Below are 16,912 nucleotides of genomic sequence, written 5' to 3'. Positions count from 1 at the left end.
AGACATAAGACCTGTATACACAAATCATTATGAAGATAAATGAGACTTTAAGAAGTAGAGATCATGTTATGGATTTTAAGACAAATTATTTTTAAGGTATCAATTCTCCTTAAATCAATCTACAGATCAATACAATAGGATTTTATTAGAGATTAACAAGATGAACGGAAATGTATATGGATACGAAAAAGACCTAGATCAGCTGAAACAATTCTGAAACAGAGTTGTCAACTCACACTACCCCTTTTCTCAACTATAAAGCTGCAGCAGGAAGACAACACAGTGTCGGCATATGGATGCAGATCAATGGACCCTCATATACAGTAAACTGATTTTGAGCAAAGCAATTCAACGAAGGAAAAACATTTTCCATGCACAATACTAGAACAACTTTCACAAAGAAAGGGATTTTGATCCCTACCTCATACCACAGGCAAAAATTAATTTCAGATGGGTTAGAATCCTAATGATAGAACTAAAACACTGAAACTTCTGGAGGGAAAGAAATAGGGAAAATATTTCTGTGACCTTGGAGGAGGCAAAGGTTTCTTGATCAGGGCTCAGGCAGTGCTAAGCATTAATGAAAAGTGGATAAATTAGAAGAAAATGGAACGATAAACCAGAGGAAACAGGAGAAATATTCACATATATGCATGTACCTAACAAAAGACATTAATCCAGAATGGATTAAAAATCCTCCTTCAAACCCACTCTTCCTCCCATTCTCTCAAGAAAGACAAAAGAGAGAAGCCAGGTGTGTCCTGAACCCAATTCTTATTTCTCTCTTCCCTGTTCACCTAAAACAGTAGACATCTTTGACCTGAAGAACCTATTTTTCCAAAACCACGTGAGCACACCATGTACCTGACAAGATGCACTCTGGTCAAAATCTTGTAAGAAGGGATGCCTGGGTGGCTCAGTGGTTGAGCATCTGCCTTCAGCTCAGGGCGTGATCCCAGCGTCCTGCGATGGAGATCCACATCAGGCCCCCTGCAGGGAGCCTACTTCTCCCTCTGCCTATGTCTCTGCCTCTCTCTGTGTCACTCATGAATAAATAAATAATTAAAAGAAAAATCTTGTAAGAAGGTTCATCTCTCACCTGAACAGTGAAGGAAGGTGTTCCAGTTAAAGGCGGCGTTTGGTACTGTCACGATTCCTGGGTTGAAGGAGAGAGAGAGAGAAGGGAAAGAGACCACGTTGATGAGGTGCAACCAGCTATTTTGGGGTCAATGTTCAAATATTGGTCTCATACTTGGTTCTTACAAAGAACTCAAAGTTCTGAGTGCTTTGTGAACACCTGTTCATTCCTCCCCCAAAGGAGGTTCAAAGGGAGCCTACAGGTTCCCAACAAGGAAGGGCACATCACTTTCAACCTCCATTACTGTGCGGGGCAGCTGCCAGGTCGTGGGAAACACAAGTCTCTAACAAACACCTGAAAGCAACAGGCTCTAAAACACAGCCCCACATATGAATCGTGTCTCTGTTTAAAATTCCTAATCTCAACCCTCTCCACATCACACACAATTGCCCGCTATCTGTGGCATCTCCTTGAGCAGATTTAAGTTTAAAATTCCCTGAATTGAACATTTTGGGATGTAGGAAATTCAGAGGCAACATTTAACATATTATCCTGATAATAGGACAAATCTAAAGTTTTATGAAATTAAATTAAGTCAATAACCCTTTCTGCAATGTACCTTTGAGATCATCATTTGCACTGAACAACACAGGGTACTACTCACTATTGTACTACTTAGTGACTGTGCACTGCACGCCTGTCCTGGGCGTAGACTCTAGCTGGGTGCAATCCACACACTTCGGAGCCCCTTAAAGCCCTGCTGAGTAGACTGACTCCCTTAGTTTATCCGGATGGGAATGAGGTTCACAGAGCTTACATGGTGTTCACGGCGACTCAGCACGTAGGTGGTGGAGGCTACGTCCAAACCTGTGTGTTGCTTCAAAGCCCATGCGTGTCTGGTGCGCCTATGTGTTCCCTGGCTACAAATCAGGCTCCAACAGAGGGATGAGGAGGTGCCAACCCTGCACCTGCCCCGACACTTAAAGACACCTTTTATTATATATAGAGTCAGGGTATCTTTTAAAAAATGGGCGTTCCAAGAAAGGGCTTACTTGGTAAGTGATTCTTCCGCTAAAAACGTCACTGAAACCACTGGGACATTTATACGTGTGATAATGCATGGTGTGCAGCTAAGGCAGACGTCGAGGGCTGTGCCCCTCCGGGCCTCAGCACCTGAGCTTGCAAGGGGTTACATGCTCCTATTTGCAACTGCCTCTTCCATGATTCCTATTGTTTAAACAATAATACAGTGGGTTCCCTTGCTGTGAGATTTTTTTTATTCAGGTGACCAAAATATATTCCTCATATATATGTGGTTGTGTCCATGGCTTGTGGTCCACAGCTCCTAGAAAACCCTCACTGTGTTTAGACGCTGAGGGTTTCCCGAGAGGTTGTGGAGGCCACTGTCTGGGAGGAACTGGGTGAGGGCAGGAAGGGGTAGATTGGAGCAGAAGGGCTCCACTTCCCCTTAACTAAGAGAGAGAAGCTCAGCTTTCTCCTTTTGTAACATACCCCTGGGACAGTACATCTACTGTCGAAAACGTTAAAGGATCTGTAATTTTTTTTTATAATGTCATTATATTCGTTCTTTATCTTCATGTCAGGCAATATAGGCACATCCATTCTACAAATTATTAGTAGGTAAATCTAAGACATCATATAATTTCATCCACAGGCACATCAGTACACGTCTCTAAAGGGACTCATATTTTAAAATGTGTAAACTTTAAAAATTCTTACCTTGACTCTGGACATAGATCTTATCCCTGGCATGCGGCTTTTGAAAAGAAGGGAAAAAGGAAAATAAGTAAATGGGATAGTGCATTACAACTGCTCTTTAGAAATAAAATGAAGGCCGTAAGAAAAGCCGCCTTGGAACAAGTCACAAAGAATCATCCACGCAGCCGCTCATATACCGGTTACTTTCCAAGAGCACAGAGTTCCTTCTGCTTTTAATGGGGGTTAGCCCATTAAAAACGCAGCATTTTCAAGGTAAGAAGCACAAAGAAGGAGGTCCTTTAAATTAGGCGTAATGCGTTATTACAATCGTATAGTTACTACATTAGTATAAAGCTACTGAAGCTCAGAGAACACGCCAATGGCAGAGCCCGTGGGGAGCCGATCTATTGTGTGCAGAAGCTCGAGGTGGAAGTTTGGGGACACAGATCCTTGAACAGAGAAAGTACACTCCCCAGTCCCCACCTGTGGGGAAGAAACAAGGAGAGGGAGGGAAGGTGAGGGAAGATAGGGGCGGCCCTCCCCTCTGCCCCGTGGATGGGAAGGGCCTGAGAGGTGCAGTATCCGGCTGTTTTTAGGGCAGCTGAATGCAAATCTGCACATGGACAGGAATCGCTGTTTGCTTTGCTTTTGTCCTCAGTATTACATTCTTTATCTAACCAGCAGAAGCACCTGATACCTTCTAAAGCCTGGACTATCCTCCTCAACTCACCATACAGCAGGGCAGCACCCTCTTTGAAAATGCCCTTACAATAGTAAGCCTTAAAAATATTTTTAAAAATTCTCCTTCCTACTAGTGAAAAAAACAAAAACAAAAACAAAAATGTTAACTTTAAAGGGAAGTTTTTAATGGAAAAAAATGGCTAAAAGCAACAAATTGAAATTAGAAACTGACGTTTAGAGGCTTAAAACACTCTTTTTGTGTAATTATAATTTCACTGGAAAGCTGAAGAGACTTTTATTGGCATGCAGAGGAGGCTGGGCATGCTTCTTCTTCAACCAGCCCTGAGAAAGGGATGCTAACACATTGGCAAAAACATATCAGCCTGGCATTTACACTTTAAAGCGAACACCAGCATTTGACAAAAACAGATTCAATATAATTCTACATAGATTTGATTAATTAAGGGAAGGCAAAATAGGGTTTTTGCCTTGCCACTGTTTCCATTAGAAATATGCTCCATCTGCAATTAGAAATACATAAACCCAAGATGCTCCCTTCAAGACAATTTCTTCTGAAACAAACAGAAATTAATTAAACTGGCATCCCAACTCCATAAGCAAAATGAATGGACTCTATGTGGAAATTCCTGAATTTATCCGCTGGTCTTTACATATCCCCGAGCACTGCTTCCCCTAAATCTACCAAAACCACGAGAAAATAAAGAAGTATCAAGTCCTATATGGACATTTAAAACACGTTATGAATAATATTTTAAGATCTTATCCTAGCAAGTCAGGAAAATAGAGTTACAATATTTAAAAAATCTGGACTTTGGTTATTTTTAATCTTTGTAATAAAAGAAATCTGGCTAAAGCCAACTGGCTTCTATCGATTTTGAAAAGCATTATCTATATTAAAATGCTCTAAATACAAATTAGTTTTCTTTGCTCAATATTTATTGTTGGTTCTCTTGCCTTGAAATAAGAGTCAAAATCCTTGTATATCATTTCCCTTGCAAGATTAGCTCATTGATGCAGAAAATGAAAAAGGAGACTGTACGTGTATGTGTGTGTGTAGAGGGTGTGGAGGGAGGATGCTGCATGGTGTCTATGAGAAACCATTACTTAATTTGGCCCATTTACTAGATATGAAAAGCCAGTGTCCTGTTGGATAGATACTTATAAGTACACATGACTCTTAACAGACACAAATGCTAATTAATGCGTTTTTATAATGGAATAACTGACAGGGGGGATCCCTGGGTGGCTCAGCGGTTTAGCACCTGCCTTTGGCCCAGGGCGTGATCCTGGAGTCCCGGGATCAAGTCCCACGTCGGGCTCCCAGCATGGAGCCTGCTTCTCCCTCTGCCTGTGTCTCTCTCTCTCTCTCTCTCTCTCTCTCTCTATGTCTATCATGAATAAATAAATAAAAATCTTTTTTAAAAAAAAAGGAATAACTGACAGCGACAACAAATAGATCCTCCACTTTTTAATGTATATAACCTTCTGAAATTAAGCTCTCTCCAAGTATAAACCACAGTAAATACTACTTTTTAAATATACAGCACAATGCATGGTCTATAGGTGACAAAAACACTAATTTTTATTCTAAAATGACAATGTGACTTCTGGTGATGACTTTGTTAACAAGGACTTTTAAAAGAGCTACAAACTGCTTTAAAACAATCAAATAGTGGAAAGCTCTCAAAATACACCTATGTCCAAAAAATATATACAAACTGGGCTCTTTTCAGGGGACGTGGTTCTCTTCCTTCTCTCTCCACCCTTTTCCCTTAGAAATTGGTTTTTAAGCAAGAAAAGAAAATAAAAAAGAAAAGAAAAAAAAAAAACACATGAATGGGATGAGGAATGTCTCTGAAGACTGGATTGAGATCCCGTCCCATGGGATCCAAAGCTAGCTGGCAATGCAGAAATAGGAATGCTGACAGGAAAACTCAAGGGAAGATGTTTAAAAACAGTTAAATCCACGGAGTAAATAGCTGGGAGTTATTGATGTTATTTAAAGCTCCACTCCCCTCCCACCCCGGACCCCCATCCCTCCACCATTCTGTGCCTTGGTGATTTGAGAAATTCAAAGAAATTTTGACCATTCCAGAGATGTCTGAGCCGCAGGTCATGATCCTGTGAAAGGTGGGATTCTGTGTTCTGGACCTAATGAGTTTTCCATCCTTTGAGTCACATTAAAACTTTCCAATTCCCAGGGATCTCATTTGGGGAATAAAAATGCAAAGAACATTTTCAGTTCCATCAAGAAATCTCTGAGGAAAGCCAATCTTAATAGAAGTTATTAAAAATGATTAGCTTCCTAGGGTATGCTCCAACCCCAGAGTTTCTCTTAAAGAGTAGTTGCAGGGAGGGGCACCTACAAAGCGGGCATCTTAAGGATGAAACCCAGGAGGTGAAGGATTTGAAGTTTCTGTTGCAGGTGGAACCATAACAAAAGCTGTGGTCTGTGTGGCTCCTGCTGCTGCCAGCGTGATCTTCAGAGATAGTCAGATACAGAGCAATGGGCCATGCAGAAGGAAGAGGGAGCAAGTCACTCATAGGACAACATGCGTTCAGTACATATAGTTCAGCAATTAGTCGACTCGAGGCTCATTCAGATGGGCTGACATTAACACCTACATTTGCAGGTGAGCTCACCTGTGCCGCGAACTGCGCATGTGACAGCCAGTGAAATCTGTCTTGCTTTCTGCGTTTTAATTTCCAAAAGAATTTTGATGAGTACATACACACGCTGAGGGTGAAAGTACACTTTAGCTACTGCCTAACCCAAACTGCTGCAAGAGAGTTCTTATTGTTTAATAAGTGCCAAGGCAAGGCACAACAGTGACACCCCAGAAGGCAGCCAGGCACAGTCTCCAAACCAAACCAAGCCAAACCAAACCAAACCAAACAAACAAAACCCCCCACAATCTTCTAAAAAATAATGACATCAGAAGGCTTAGCTCAGTGCTAACCTCAGCCAAGGGTACAGATGGGCCATGCTGGTGCTCATCATGCTTCCCCAAATTTGATAACCACTTCAAGCAATATTTACTCCAACTCAAGATGTCTAAAAAAAACAGCTAGTTCATAAATAAATATTTGAATTTGGAAAAAGTCCTGTTACCAGAGTATTCCTTAGAAAAAGTGGGTTGACAGTGCAGTTGAATTTTCTGTAGGCTTGTGGGGATTTGAACTCAATGGAGACATATTAAACCCAAAATCATTGATTCTATGGAGAGAAAAGCCTTCCGTTAAGATATCGACCTAATTTGCTTTACTTTTTTTTTTTTTTTTTTTTTTTTTTTTTTTTTTTTTTTTTGTGAAACAGTCACATTTTCTGGTGAAATCTGATGAATTCAGAGAAAGCAGCCTTAACTTCTAACACAAATTTGCAGGCTGAATGTCTGTTACATACCGTAATAAGAAACCAACACCTTGCATAGACTAGCTTTACATTTCCATAAGGCATACATCAAAGTTAGAAGTGGGTAGTGAATCAAATTCCTAAGAAAGCCAAATTGAGCCTATAACTCCACAAACCAACAGAGCAGTGTTTTCCCAAAACACGATCAGTGTTGAACCTGTGTGACAAATATTAATGATGCAGCCTGCAGACCTGGTAAAGAGCCCCCTGGGACTGTGACCTTCACAAAGTGGGTTCGGTGTCACGTTAAGGTTGATATAAACAACACTAAAAAGAATAACAGACAAGCCCAAACAAAGGCATTCCAAATTAAAAGAGATAAAATAAAGCTAGCTTTATTGAAATCCAATCAAACTAATTTGTTTAGTTAGCCAGAGATAGATAGAGGATCATAAATAGCTTCCAAAGTAGAGCCCTGGCTTTCTCAGAGGACTCGGGGCTGACAAAGATGTCTCCCACTGCCAGATGCTTTGTGCACACATATCTAAGCAGCCCTGAAAGAGGTCACCTCCCACTTGTATGTACAGAGCTGGGGTGACCAATGCAGCAGCCACCAGCCACACGAGACCATGGAACCCTTGAACCAGGACTGGTCTGAACAGACATGTGCTCTAAGTGCAAAAGGTATGCTTGTATTTTGAAGACTTTGTGCAAAAAAAAAAAAAATATGAACTATCTCATTAGCCATTTTTATAGTGATTACATGTTGAAATAATAAGATTTGGGATATAGGTAGTGTGCAGTAAAGAACTTGGTCTTTGTGCGAGACCTCCAGGAAATAACTTATCTGAGACCTGACAGAGTGTCTTTTTTTAGGGTGAGGCCAGTCACAACCATTGGTCTTTGGGTTGGAGCCAATTGGCCATACCACAAACACCACCCACATGATTTAGGGTAGGAGCTTGGAGTCAAGTGGCATCCGTCCACGTAGACACTGGCTTCAACCATGTGGACAGTAAACCAATCATTCAAGCCTAGAATGAAGAGCTCCAATAAAAACATTGGACGCTCAACTTGGGTAAGCTTCTCTGGTTGGCAATCCTCCACACACATTGTCTCAGATCAATAACCAGAGCGTAGAAGGCTTGACTCCACAGGGAAGAGGATAACGGTGTCTTTGCCCTACATAGCTCTTCATGGGGTGGGTTTTAGTCCAATAAAGTCTATCATTTCCCTAGAATAAACTGTAGCTATGAGCAGAGCAATCGTCAGTGAGTTCTATGCAGTAAGAAGCAAATGCTCCAGATCTTTCTTTTTTTTTAAATTTTTTTATTTGATATCAAATATACTGATTTTATTAAAATTGGTGCATTGTTAAGTAGTTTATAAAATGCTTAAGTGTATCCGTAAGTTGTGAGGGTAATGAGACATTAAAAAAGAGAAGAAGGCAATTTGCCCTCTCCACCCTCCTGACATTGATAAAATTGATCATCGGCTAATCAATAACATTTCTTTTTTTTTTTTTTTAAGATTTTATTTATTTATTTATTTATTTAAATTAATTTTTATTGGTGTTCAATTTACCAACATACAGTAAAACACCCAGTGCTCATCCCGTCAAGTGTCCACCTCAGTGCCCGTCACCCATTCCCCTCCAACACCCGCTCCAGATCTTTCTAATCTGGGACTATGGAAATCAGATTCTGGTTGATAATAATAGACGGAATGAATTAAACAACAACCTGAGTCAGGTCTGTTCACTAAAATAAAGAACACAAAATTAAAAACAAAAGCTGACAATTCGATAATAAAGAGGCAAACTTAATTACTCAAAAAACAACACTGTGCAGAATACAAGTAAAAACCATCTTTCTACAAAAATCCATCTAAAATAATTATATAAATACGGCTGAGTAATGAAGCCTTACATTATTTATATGTACTTTTTATTTGTAAAAACTAATCAGATAAAGGTATTGAACAGAACTTTACTGAAAAGTCATCCACCAAAAAAAGTACAGAAAACTGTATTAAAAAAAAAAAAAACGGGCTCACGTTCGAATTTAATAACTAACCCCCACCACTGTAAACTCTAAAACCAGAAACACCCTTTCTTATTATTAGCTTTTATTATAGTGCATCTTACATCATCATTTAAGACGGAACTTTTGTTGCCTGTTCAATTTTTTAAAAATGCTTTGTTAGATACTTGGAAGAGTATCTTTCTGAAAACAAAGAGCAGAGACCCAGGATCACCCAGTCCTGGTGGCAAATCACCTTTATCTGAGAACCAGTGTCAGCAGATGCTGGACTTGGCTCCAAGGCGGGAGCTGGCCCATCCACGGGCGTGTCCCTGGGGCATTATCCCCTCTACTGTCCTGGCTGCCCAAACTCTGCCTGCCATGTGCGTTCGGGCCAGTCCCCTTCTCACTGCATATGAAAGTTAAACTACCATAAGAACTGTTCCGGGTCAGCTGTCCCTTTGCCACCAGTGACTCGGGGCTCTGTATCCCCAAGTGCGTCCTCTCCTGAGCACAGACTCACAATGCAGCTCCATTCCGAGCCTGGTGCCTGAGTATCCCTAATTCAGTGAGTCCGGGACTCAGAAATGCCACTCCTCTCCTCCAAATTCTTTCACTTGAGTTCTTCCAAAATGTAGCGATAAAAATCTTAAATCATGCTACTGTTTGAGTCCCACTTTATTTCTTCCTTACATGCTATGGGATTCCCACACAAAAATATATCCAGAACCTGGTACTTATGTTAAAAAAAAAATCTAAAAAAAAAAAAAAAAAAAAAAAAAAATCTTTATCAAAGTGCATTTACAAAGAAGGTGGAATCGTATATTTGCAGGTGAAATGGCATGATGGCTGTAACTTTTAAAAAAATATTTTTTAAAAAACTTAAAAAAATATATGTGTATGTGTATGCATGTGTGAATGTGTGTGCAAATGTATGCACATGTGAATGTGAGTGGGTGCAAGGGTACACATGTGTGCAGTGTATGTGTGTGCGCATGTGTGCACATGTATGTGTGTGTGCATGCATGTGCATATGTGTCCAGGTGTAGAGAATGGCAGTAGATTAAGTAAGAATTGAAGAATGTAAGCAGGTGGTGAGTACAGCGCGCCCTTCTATTCTTGCTACTTTTCCTTATGTGTGGAAATTTCTGTAGTAAGGAGTCCTAAGGAAGCATCTGTCCCTGGTAAACTCAATTCAACAAATATCTATTGAACACGAGGATGTGTGTTACCCCCTGGAGATGCACTAGCAAGCCCTACTTTGTGCCCATCCTCAAGGAGCTCACAACCCTGTAGGGTTAAGGAAAGGACAGGCTCTGAGTGTATCCCTCCCTGAGTCTGTGCCCCTGCAAACCCACCTTGAAGACCCTCTGACCCTGAGGCAGACTGTACCCCCACACCTTGACTTGCTTGGGCCCTCAGGATGGGAGCAAACATTACTCAAGCAGAAGTCCCAAGAAGCCTTTCACCCTGGTGCCTGCCCTCTCCTGCTGCACAGCCTCACAAGGGATGGCGGTCCAGGAGAGAGAGGCCTCAGCTGTCCTCACTGTCCTTGGCAAAGGTCCCAGCCACGTCAGCCAGGAGGGTCCCCCAGACCACCCAGTCTGGCTGAGCTGACCCAAGCAGCACAAGGAATAAACAGTGTTTTATTTAAGGTGTTGTATTTGGTGTGGTTTGTCATGTAACAAAAAACAACATATACAGTAAGTGAACACATCTATACTGATTTGGGAGGGCCCTAGGGTCAATGGATGAAGGTGACATTTAAGATGGAGATGCTGGGGGAAGGGTTGCAAATTCATGGACAAGGAACATCTGCTTTGACAGGTAAAAGCTTCCTTTCGTGTCTGGCTTAGAACAGTTGGCTTCTGTACCTGCTACTCCATGAGATCTGTTCTGACCGAGGGATGTAAAGAGAGCCCAGCACTTGCTGAGAGGTGGCCAGGAAGGGGTGAGCCTTTTCAGATCATCGTAGATGTTATTCTAGGGGACTTACATAAAAACTCAACAAATGGAAAAAAAAAAAAAAAAACAAACTCAACAAATGGGAATGTCCCAAGGTAAGATGCAATAGGGAACCTGAATTCCTATGATGCTCCGCTCCATCCAAGTCCACCCATCTCCCCCTCACTTTGGAGGGATCTGTGACTATGTCACACTGTGTATGATCATTGGAGAAATACGGGTTCACCGGGAGATGCAGGTCTTCCAGACGCTGGGGCGTTGTCATTATACGACATCCAAACAAAAATCCCGCTTCAGTGTACAGCCACCGACCTCACCAGAGAAGCCTTTACGTCTGGGGAAGTTGTCAACCACGTGGTGTGGTGGCTTTCCAAAGTTCTGATTTTTCTCAACGATTCAAACATTCTTGTTGGCAACAAAGACCGCCAGTTGTTTTGCTTAACGAGATTGGCTCGATCCACTCATTTTTAAGAAAACATCTGACAAATGCCCAAATCCGGATAACCGGTTTGTCTACCAATCATTCTTTTGGATACAAAATTGTATTAAGAAGTATCTGGTTCGGGGATCCCTGGGTGGCGCAGCAGTTTGGCGCCTGCCTTTGGCCCAGGGCGCGGTCCTGGAGACCCGGGATCGAATCCCACATCGGGCTCCCGGTGCATGGAGCCTGCTTCTCCCTCTGCCTGTGTCTCTGCCTCTCTCTCTCTCTCTCTCTCTGTGACTATCATAAATAAATAAAAAATAAAAAAAAAAAAAAGAAGTATCTGGTTCAATTTGTAACCCAATCACACAACAGCCTTTTCTGCAGGTAAATGCCATACTTCATTCAGGATGTGGCAGACAGGTTTATGCATACATCCTGTGTCACCACACGAACATTTAAAAACACATGTATTCAAAGGTTAAGGTTAAGGTTAATGATAAAATAAAAAGTTTTTATGGCTTCATCAAGGAGATCTTAAAGTGATTTTTCTTTTAAACTCCAAGGGGTGGTGTGGATAATCAATGACTGGCTCACGTTGACGCCACTGCCTTCATTAGGATGAAGGGGTCAGCAGTTTTACTCATTTCCTAAAGGTGAGAAAGGCAAACAATGTCTCAGTGTCATGATGAAAATAGGCTTGACTTTGTGGAGGCCCAGAAGGAGTCCAGGGATCCCCACGTTGACACGTTGACACTACTGGTTCAGACGACCACCTTTTAAGAAGGCAGTCAAACTAGTCAACATAAAACCAGCAGCTGGGAAGCTTGTCCTTTTTCATTATGAGATTTACAGTTTGTTAAACTGCCCTGAAAAAGTGCAACCTCCAGTTCCTGCCTGGGAAGTGTGTGATGTGAAGAAGAGGGTAGGCACACAGTGGCTGTAGAGATGAGCGTCCACACACGCACAGTGTTCAGAGCCTTGGTAAGGGACCACTGGTCGCACAAAACACTGCATGTACCCTCACCCCAACACGCAGTCTCCAAGCGCCCCAAACTGAAATTCTATAAAGAAAGTGCATAGCCGGGATCCCTGGGTGGCGCAGCGGTTTGGCGCCTGCCTTTGGCCCAGGGCGCGATCCTGGAGACCCGGGATCGAATCCCACGTCAGGCTCCCGGTGCATGGAGCCTGCTTCTCCCTCTGCCTGTATCTCTGCCTCTCTCTCTCTGTGTGACTATCATAAATAAATAAAAAATTAAAAAAAAAAAAAAGAAAGTGCATAGCCTGCAAAGTACCCCTGCCAGGAATAATGCTGATAAATGATAGGGGCATAGCAGATGAGCTGGCATGGCACAGGGACCAACATTGCTGGCGACCAAGGCTCCTTGAAGGTTCTCTCCCCCTCACCCCCGAGAGCAAAGTCGCATGCTCAGGGGTCCCTGAGGCAAATGGGCCTCTGGGTTGGCTGCTTTGGTTTTGCAGGTGCCAGCTGTGCTGCGCCTTTCCCTAACTCCCCACTGAGAACTCAGTCTGCCATCAGCTCTTCCCACCAGCTCTTCCCACCAGCCCCCGAGTCACCATGAATTTAAAAAGTCAATAAGGGAATTAGCCTAGAGAGCTACAAAGTCCTCTCCTCTTCAAAGCTCTTCAGATAAACAGTCCAACCTTAGAAACTACATGTACCACCTCAAAGATTGCGGCTCTCCGTGCACATGGGGTGGCTGCAACCTTTATAGCACAGCCTCTAAATCACTCATTCTGAGCTCATGAAAAAGAAAACAGAAAGAATACTACAAGATTTGGCTATTGGGCTGTTCTTGCCATTTGGCAAAAATATATTTAAAAAATCAGTTAAGTCTTAAAAGTATCTACACGAATAAAAGAAACATCAATATATGGGATCTGTAATACACTCTTGTGGCCACAATGGGCAGGGTCGATAGAAACACTAGCAGGTCCCATCAAGGGTCCCTGCTGCCCTTAAAGCCCATGGCCTCCAACCCTCTAACTCCGCAGCCCCTAACCCCACAACCCCCCGAACCCACAGCCCTCCGATCCCACAGCCCCCCAACCCTGAAGCCCCCCGACCCCACAGCCCTCCCATCCCACATTTTCCCCAGCTCAGCCAGCACAACACCACACAACAAACACATACCCACTGCATTTGCGCCATCTCCTTCATTGATTCCGTGAAAGCGACAGCGAATCTGGTAAAAAAAAAAAAAAAAAAAAAAAGGAGGGGGGAGAATTAGCGCAGAATTCAATTAACATAACTAGGGACCAGCTCCGTGGAACAAATTGTGAGAGACAAGGTGAGAAGCTGAATTCCAAGTGTCATCAATCTTTATCGTGCGCGGTCAGTGGTTTTCAGGTCCAATCTCCACTCACATCAAAACAAGTTGTGTATGCAAGAAATTAACGAAGGAAGCTCAACATTTCAATTTTTTGTTGTTACTGTTCCTTCCATGTAAGGTCAGAGAAGCAGGGGAAAGGTCAGAAGGCCAGATGCAGAAGAGAAGCAAAGGATTTAGTTAATCCACTCAGAACATCCCAGGACAAGCTGTCCAGTCCATTAGCTTCAGCGAGGAAAGCCCATGCTAAAGTAGGCAAAATGTACCAAACGCACATGGATAAGGGATGTTAGTCTCTACATTTATCAAACAATGGCTGTTTCTAGAATTAGAGCTGAGTACACATGGGATGAACCAGGGACATCTCATGGAGGTCAGACAGTCAGAAATTGCTCAAAACCGGTGAGGGATAGGAGGCGCAGAGGGCATCACACCTTCCACTGGGGCCATCTTCCCCACCCAGGCCCCGCATGCAGCTGGCATGAGCATGGGCTGACCCAGCAATGATGGGTGTGCCGGCACCCCTCATACAACACTCCACGTGCCCCTGGACATGGACAGGGCCAAGTGTGTTCTGAGGGCATCCACCACATTCTGAGACCTATATTGCCACGCAAGGACAGTGCAGGAACCTTCCTTCATGGGAGACTGTGAAAACAGGACACTGCAGAGCCAAACAGGGAGCACAACATGGGTAAGCTGCCACCAGGTTCCTGGTCCCCAGCAAGCATTTCCTGTTACTGTTTTCTACCAAGACTAACACCACCACCATGACCCCGGCATGGTGCACCATGAACAGACCATGGAACAGCTTTAAACCTATAGGAAAAAGAAGAAAAGAGAAGACCCCAAAGACAGAGAAAAGTTGAAGAGCAGGGAATGAGGTCAATGACCGAAGGACCAGGCCTTTCCTGCCATCACAGAGTTTCTAGACAAATGCGCAGGGCAGCCTCAGGATGGCCCCTGTAAGATTAATCCACCCCTGTGGCAAACTTGGCCACCTTCTCTTGAATGGGGAGACCTGCTTGCTGTCACATACCTGCCCCTGGCTGGAGTCACACCTGGCACCCCAGAGATGGGCAAGAGTATGCAGACTGAATAAATGACCAAGTGCACGGGTGGAAGTCCTGCCTTACATTCCCACAGGAAGCAGGTCAGGGGAAGGAAGAAGGGAGAGCAGGTGTGGGGGGCTGACCGCAGAATCAGGAGGATGGGCACGCTCGCCCAGCAGCTGGTGACTGTCCCCACCCTGTAGCCCCTTCTGCCGGCATGCCCCATTTGTCTTGGACCCAGACACCAGGGGATCGACAGCACGGCGGACCACAGATGGGAGCAAGGAGAGCCTTGGAAAGGTTTCCATCAGAAAGAGCGATGTGTAAACCTTTTGGGATCCAGTGGCAGGTCTGCATGAACTCCATCATGTTCTTTTATTGTGGAGCGGCAGATAACACCTTCCTTCTCGGGGCCTCACTACAGAGACACTGGCCCTGGGTTTGCACCACCTTCCTAATAGATAACCATCAAGAGAGTTTCTGACCCAGTGACCCTAAGAAAATAAAGAAATGGAAAATAACCCATTTCTTAGGAAAAGTGTAAAACTACCACTTTTACACCACGAGATGAATATTGCCATTTCAAAACATACTCACTTTGATGTGTGGTTTTGTTTGTCAAAAACATCTTTAGCAATATCATAGCTCAAAAACCCCATACTGAACCATTTTGGCCTACCATTTCACATGGTCTAACCCATCACGTGCTCTGTATTTCCTAACTGTGAAACTATTTCTTAGGCAATTTATTTCATATAAACTCTCTTTTGCTCATTTGCTGGGCAATATTATTTTTCTCTAAGATGCACCTGGATGATTCTTCACAGAGCAATTTCTACAAGTTTCAAGCTCCTTACTTAATTTGGCATTTATAATTACCAAATACTTATATTATAAAACAAGCCAGAAAGCTGATGCTGAAGTAATTTCAAAACTGTGCCATACAGGGGGGGAAAATGTTTTAACTATAAAACAAGTTAAAAAATACACCTTATAAGAAAAATAGAACTATTTAAAAGTATTTGATTAAAAATGAAACTCATTATAAAGCAAGACAAGTCCAATACTTTATTTTACAGAAAACTATGCCATATGCTCTCCGGCAAGAAATTTACGATTCATCCAACTTCCCTGACCACTGACTCAATCAATACCCCTTCCAAATGAAAATCAATGTGTTTTAATAACAATGCAATGAATAATGCTAACGATAATACCGTAAGATGGATTCATTCAATATTGTTTCTACCTAGCAGAATTATTTCCCCTCCGTAAGACAGTGTAAACCACATGGATCAAAAGGTAATAAATTTTTAGAGCATAAGAACAACAATATCGAGAAAACCTATAATAACTGATCACCTTTCAAGATCAAACTCAAACTCTGGGTACCTTTATTTACTGTAATTCTCTCTCCATCTGACTCACATGCTCACACACGCACACATGGCTATTTGGCTCTATTTCGATAAGGCTGTACTGCCACATTCACGTCCAGGAAGCTATCAGGACGAAGCGGGTCCTAAAATGTAATGATATCTCATGGGGACCCTAGTTTCCAAGAGCAAGACTGCTTCTCACCTTATAAAAATGGAGGGGGGGTTGCCTTAACGCTTCATGGTAGAACAGGGAGTGCTGTCCTTTGTAAGAGATCAGGAATGCTCCAGTGACATAAAGAGGCAAAGAGTTCTGAATTCCCTTACCACAGCTTCTCAGCCGTGAGACGGTTAGAGATGAGCCACAGGCATTTCATGGTCAGTCATTTATTGGGGGCATGAAAGCAACATAAATGTCCAGCAAGAGACAAATGGACCAAGAAAATGTAGTAAGCACATACAGTGGAGTATTACTCAACCTTGAAAAAAGAGGAAATCCTGTCATTTGCAACAACATGGATGAACCTGGAGGACATGAAGCTCAGTGAAGTGAGCCAGACACAAGAGGACAAATATTGCATGATCCCACTGGTGGGAGTATCTAAAGTACTAGAACCCCCAGAAGAAGAAAGCAGGGCGGTGGTTGCTGGGGTCCGAGGGAGAGGGAACAGGAAGGTATTTATCCAAGAGCACAAGGTTTCACTTGCATGAGGTGAGTAGGTCCTGGAGATCTCCTGGAGCCTACAGTTAAGGATGCTGTCATGTAAGCTTACAAATTTGCAAGGAGGGTAGATTTTATGCTAAGTGCTCTTTGCATGATAATAAAGAGGGGTGGGAAGAAACTTCTGGAAGTGATAGATGGGTTTATGGCACAG

The 16,912-nt window shown here is 42.9% G+C and overlaps 1 protein-coding gene across 2 annotated transcripts in view; it reads right to left on the bottom strand.

The window, feature by feature from the left end:
* GLT1D1 (glycosyltransferase 1 domain containing 1) overlaps window positions 1-16,912 on the bottom strand; it is a 90,252-nt gene that overhangs the window by 40,469 nt on the left and 32,871 nt on the right. For both annotated transcript variants that reach the window (XM_041728522.1, XM_041728521.1), the window contains exons 4-6: window positions 13,414-13,465; window positions 2,819-2,855; window positions 1,100-1,156 (exon numbers count right to left, since the gene is read on the bottom strand). In XM_041728522.1, coding sequence (XP_041584456.1) covers window positions 1,100-1,156; window positions 2,819-2,855; window positions 13,414-13,465 — 146 coding nt within the window. The remainder of the gene's footprint in view (window positions 1-1,099; window positions 1,157-2,818; window positions 2,856-13,413; window positions 13,466-16,912) is intronic.

The sequence above is a fragment of the Vulpes lagopus genome, chromosome 14 (genome assembly GCF_018345385.1).
Source record: "Vulpes lagopus strain Blue_001 chromosome 14, ASM1834538v1, whole genome shotgun sequence".
In the NCBI taxonomy this organism is placed as follows: Eukaryota; Metazoa; Chordata; class Mammalia; order Carnivora; family Canidae; genus Vulpes; species Vulpes lagopus.
The sequence above is the reverse complement of the archived record's forward strand: the minus strand, read 5'-3'. Positions and strand labels throughout refer to the sequence as shown.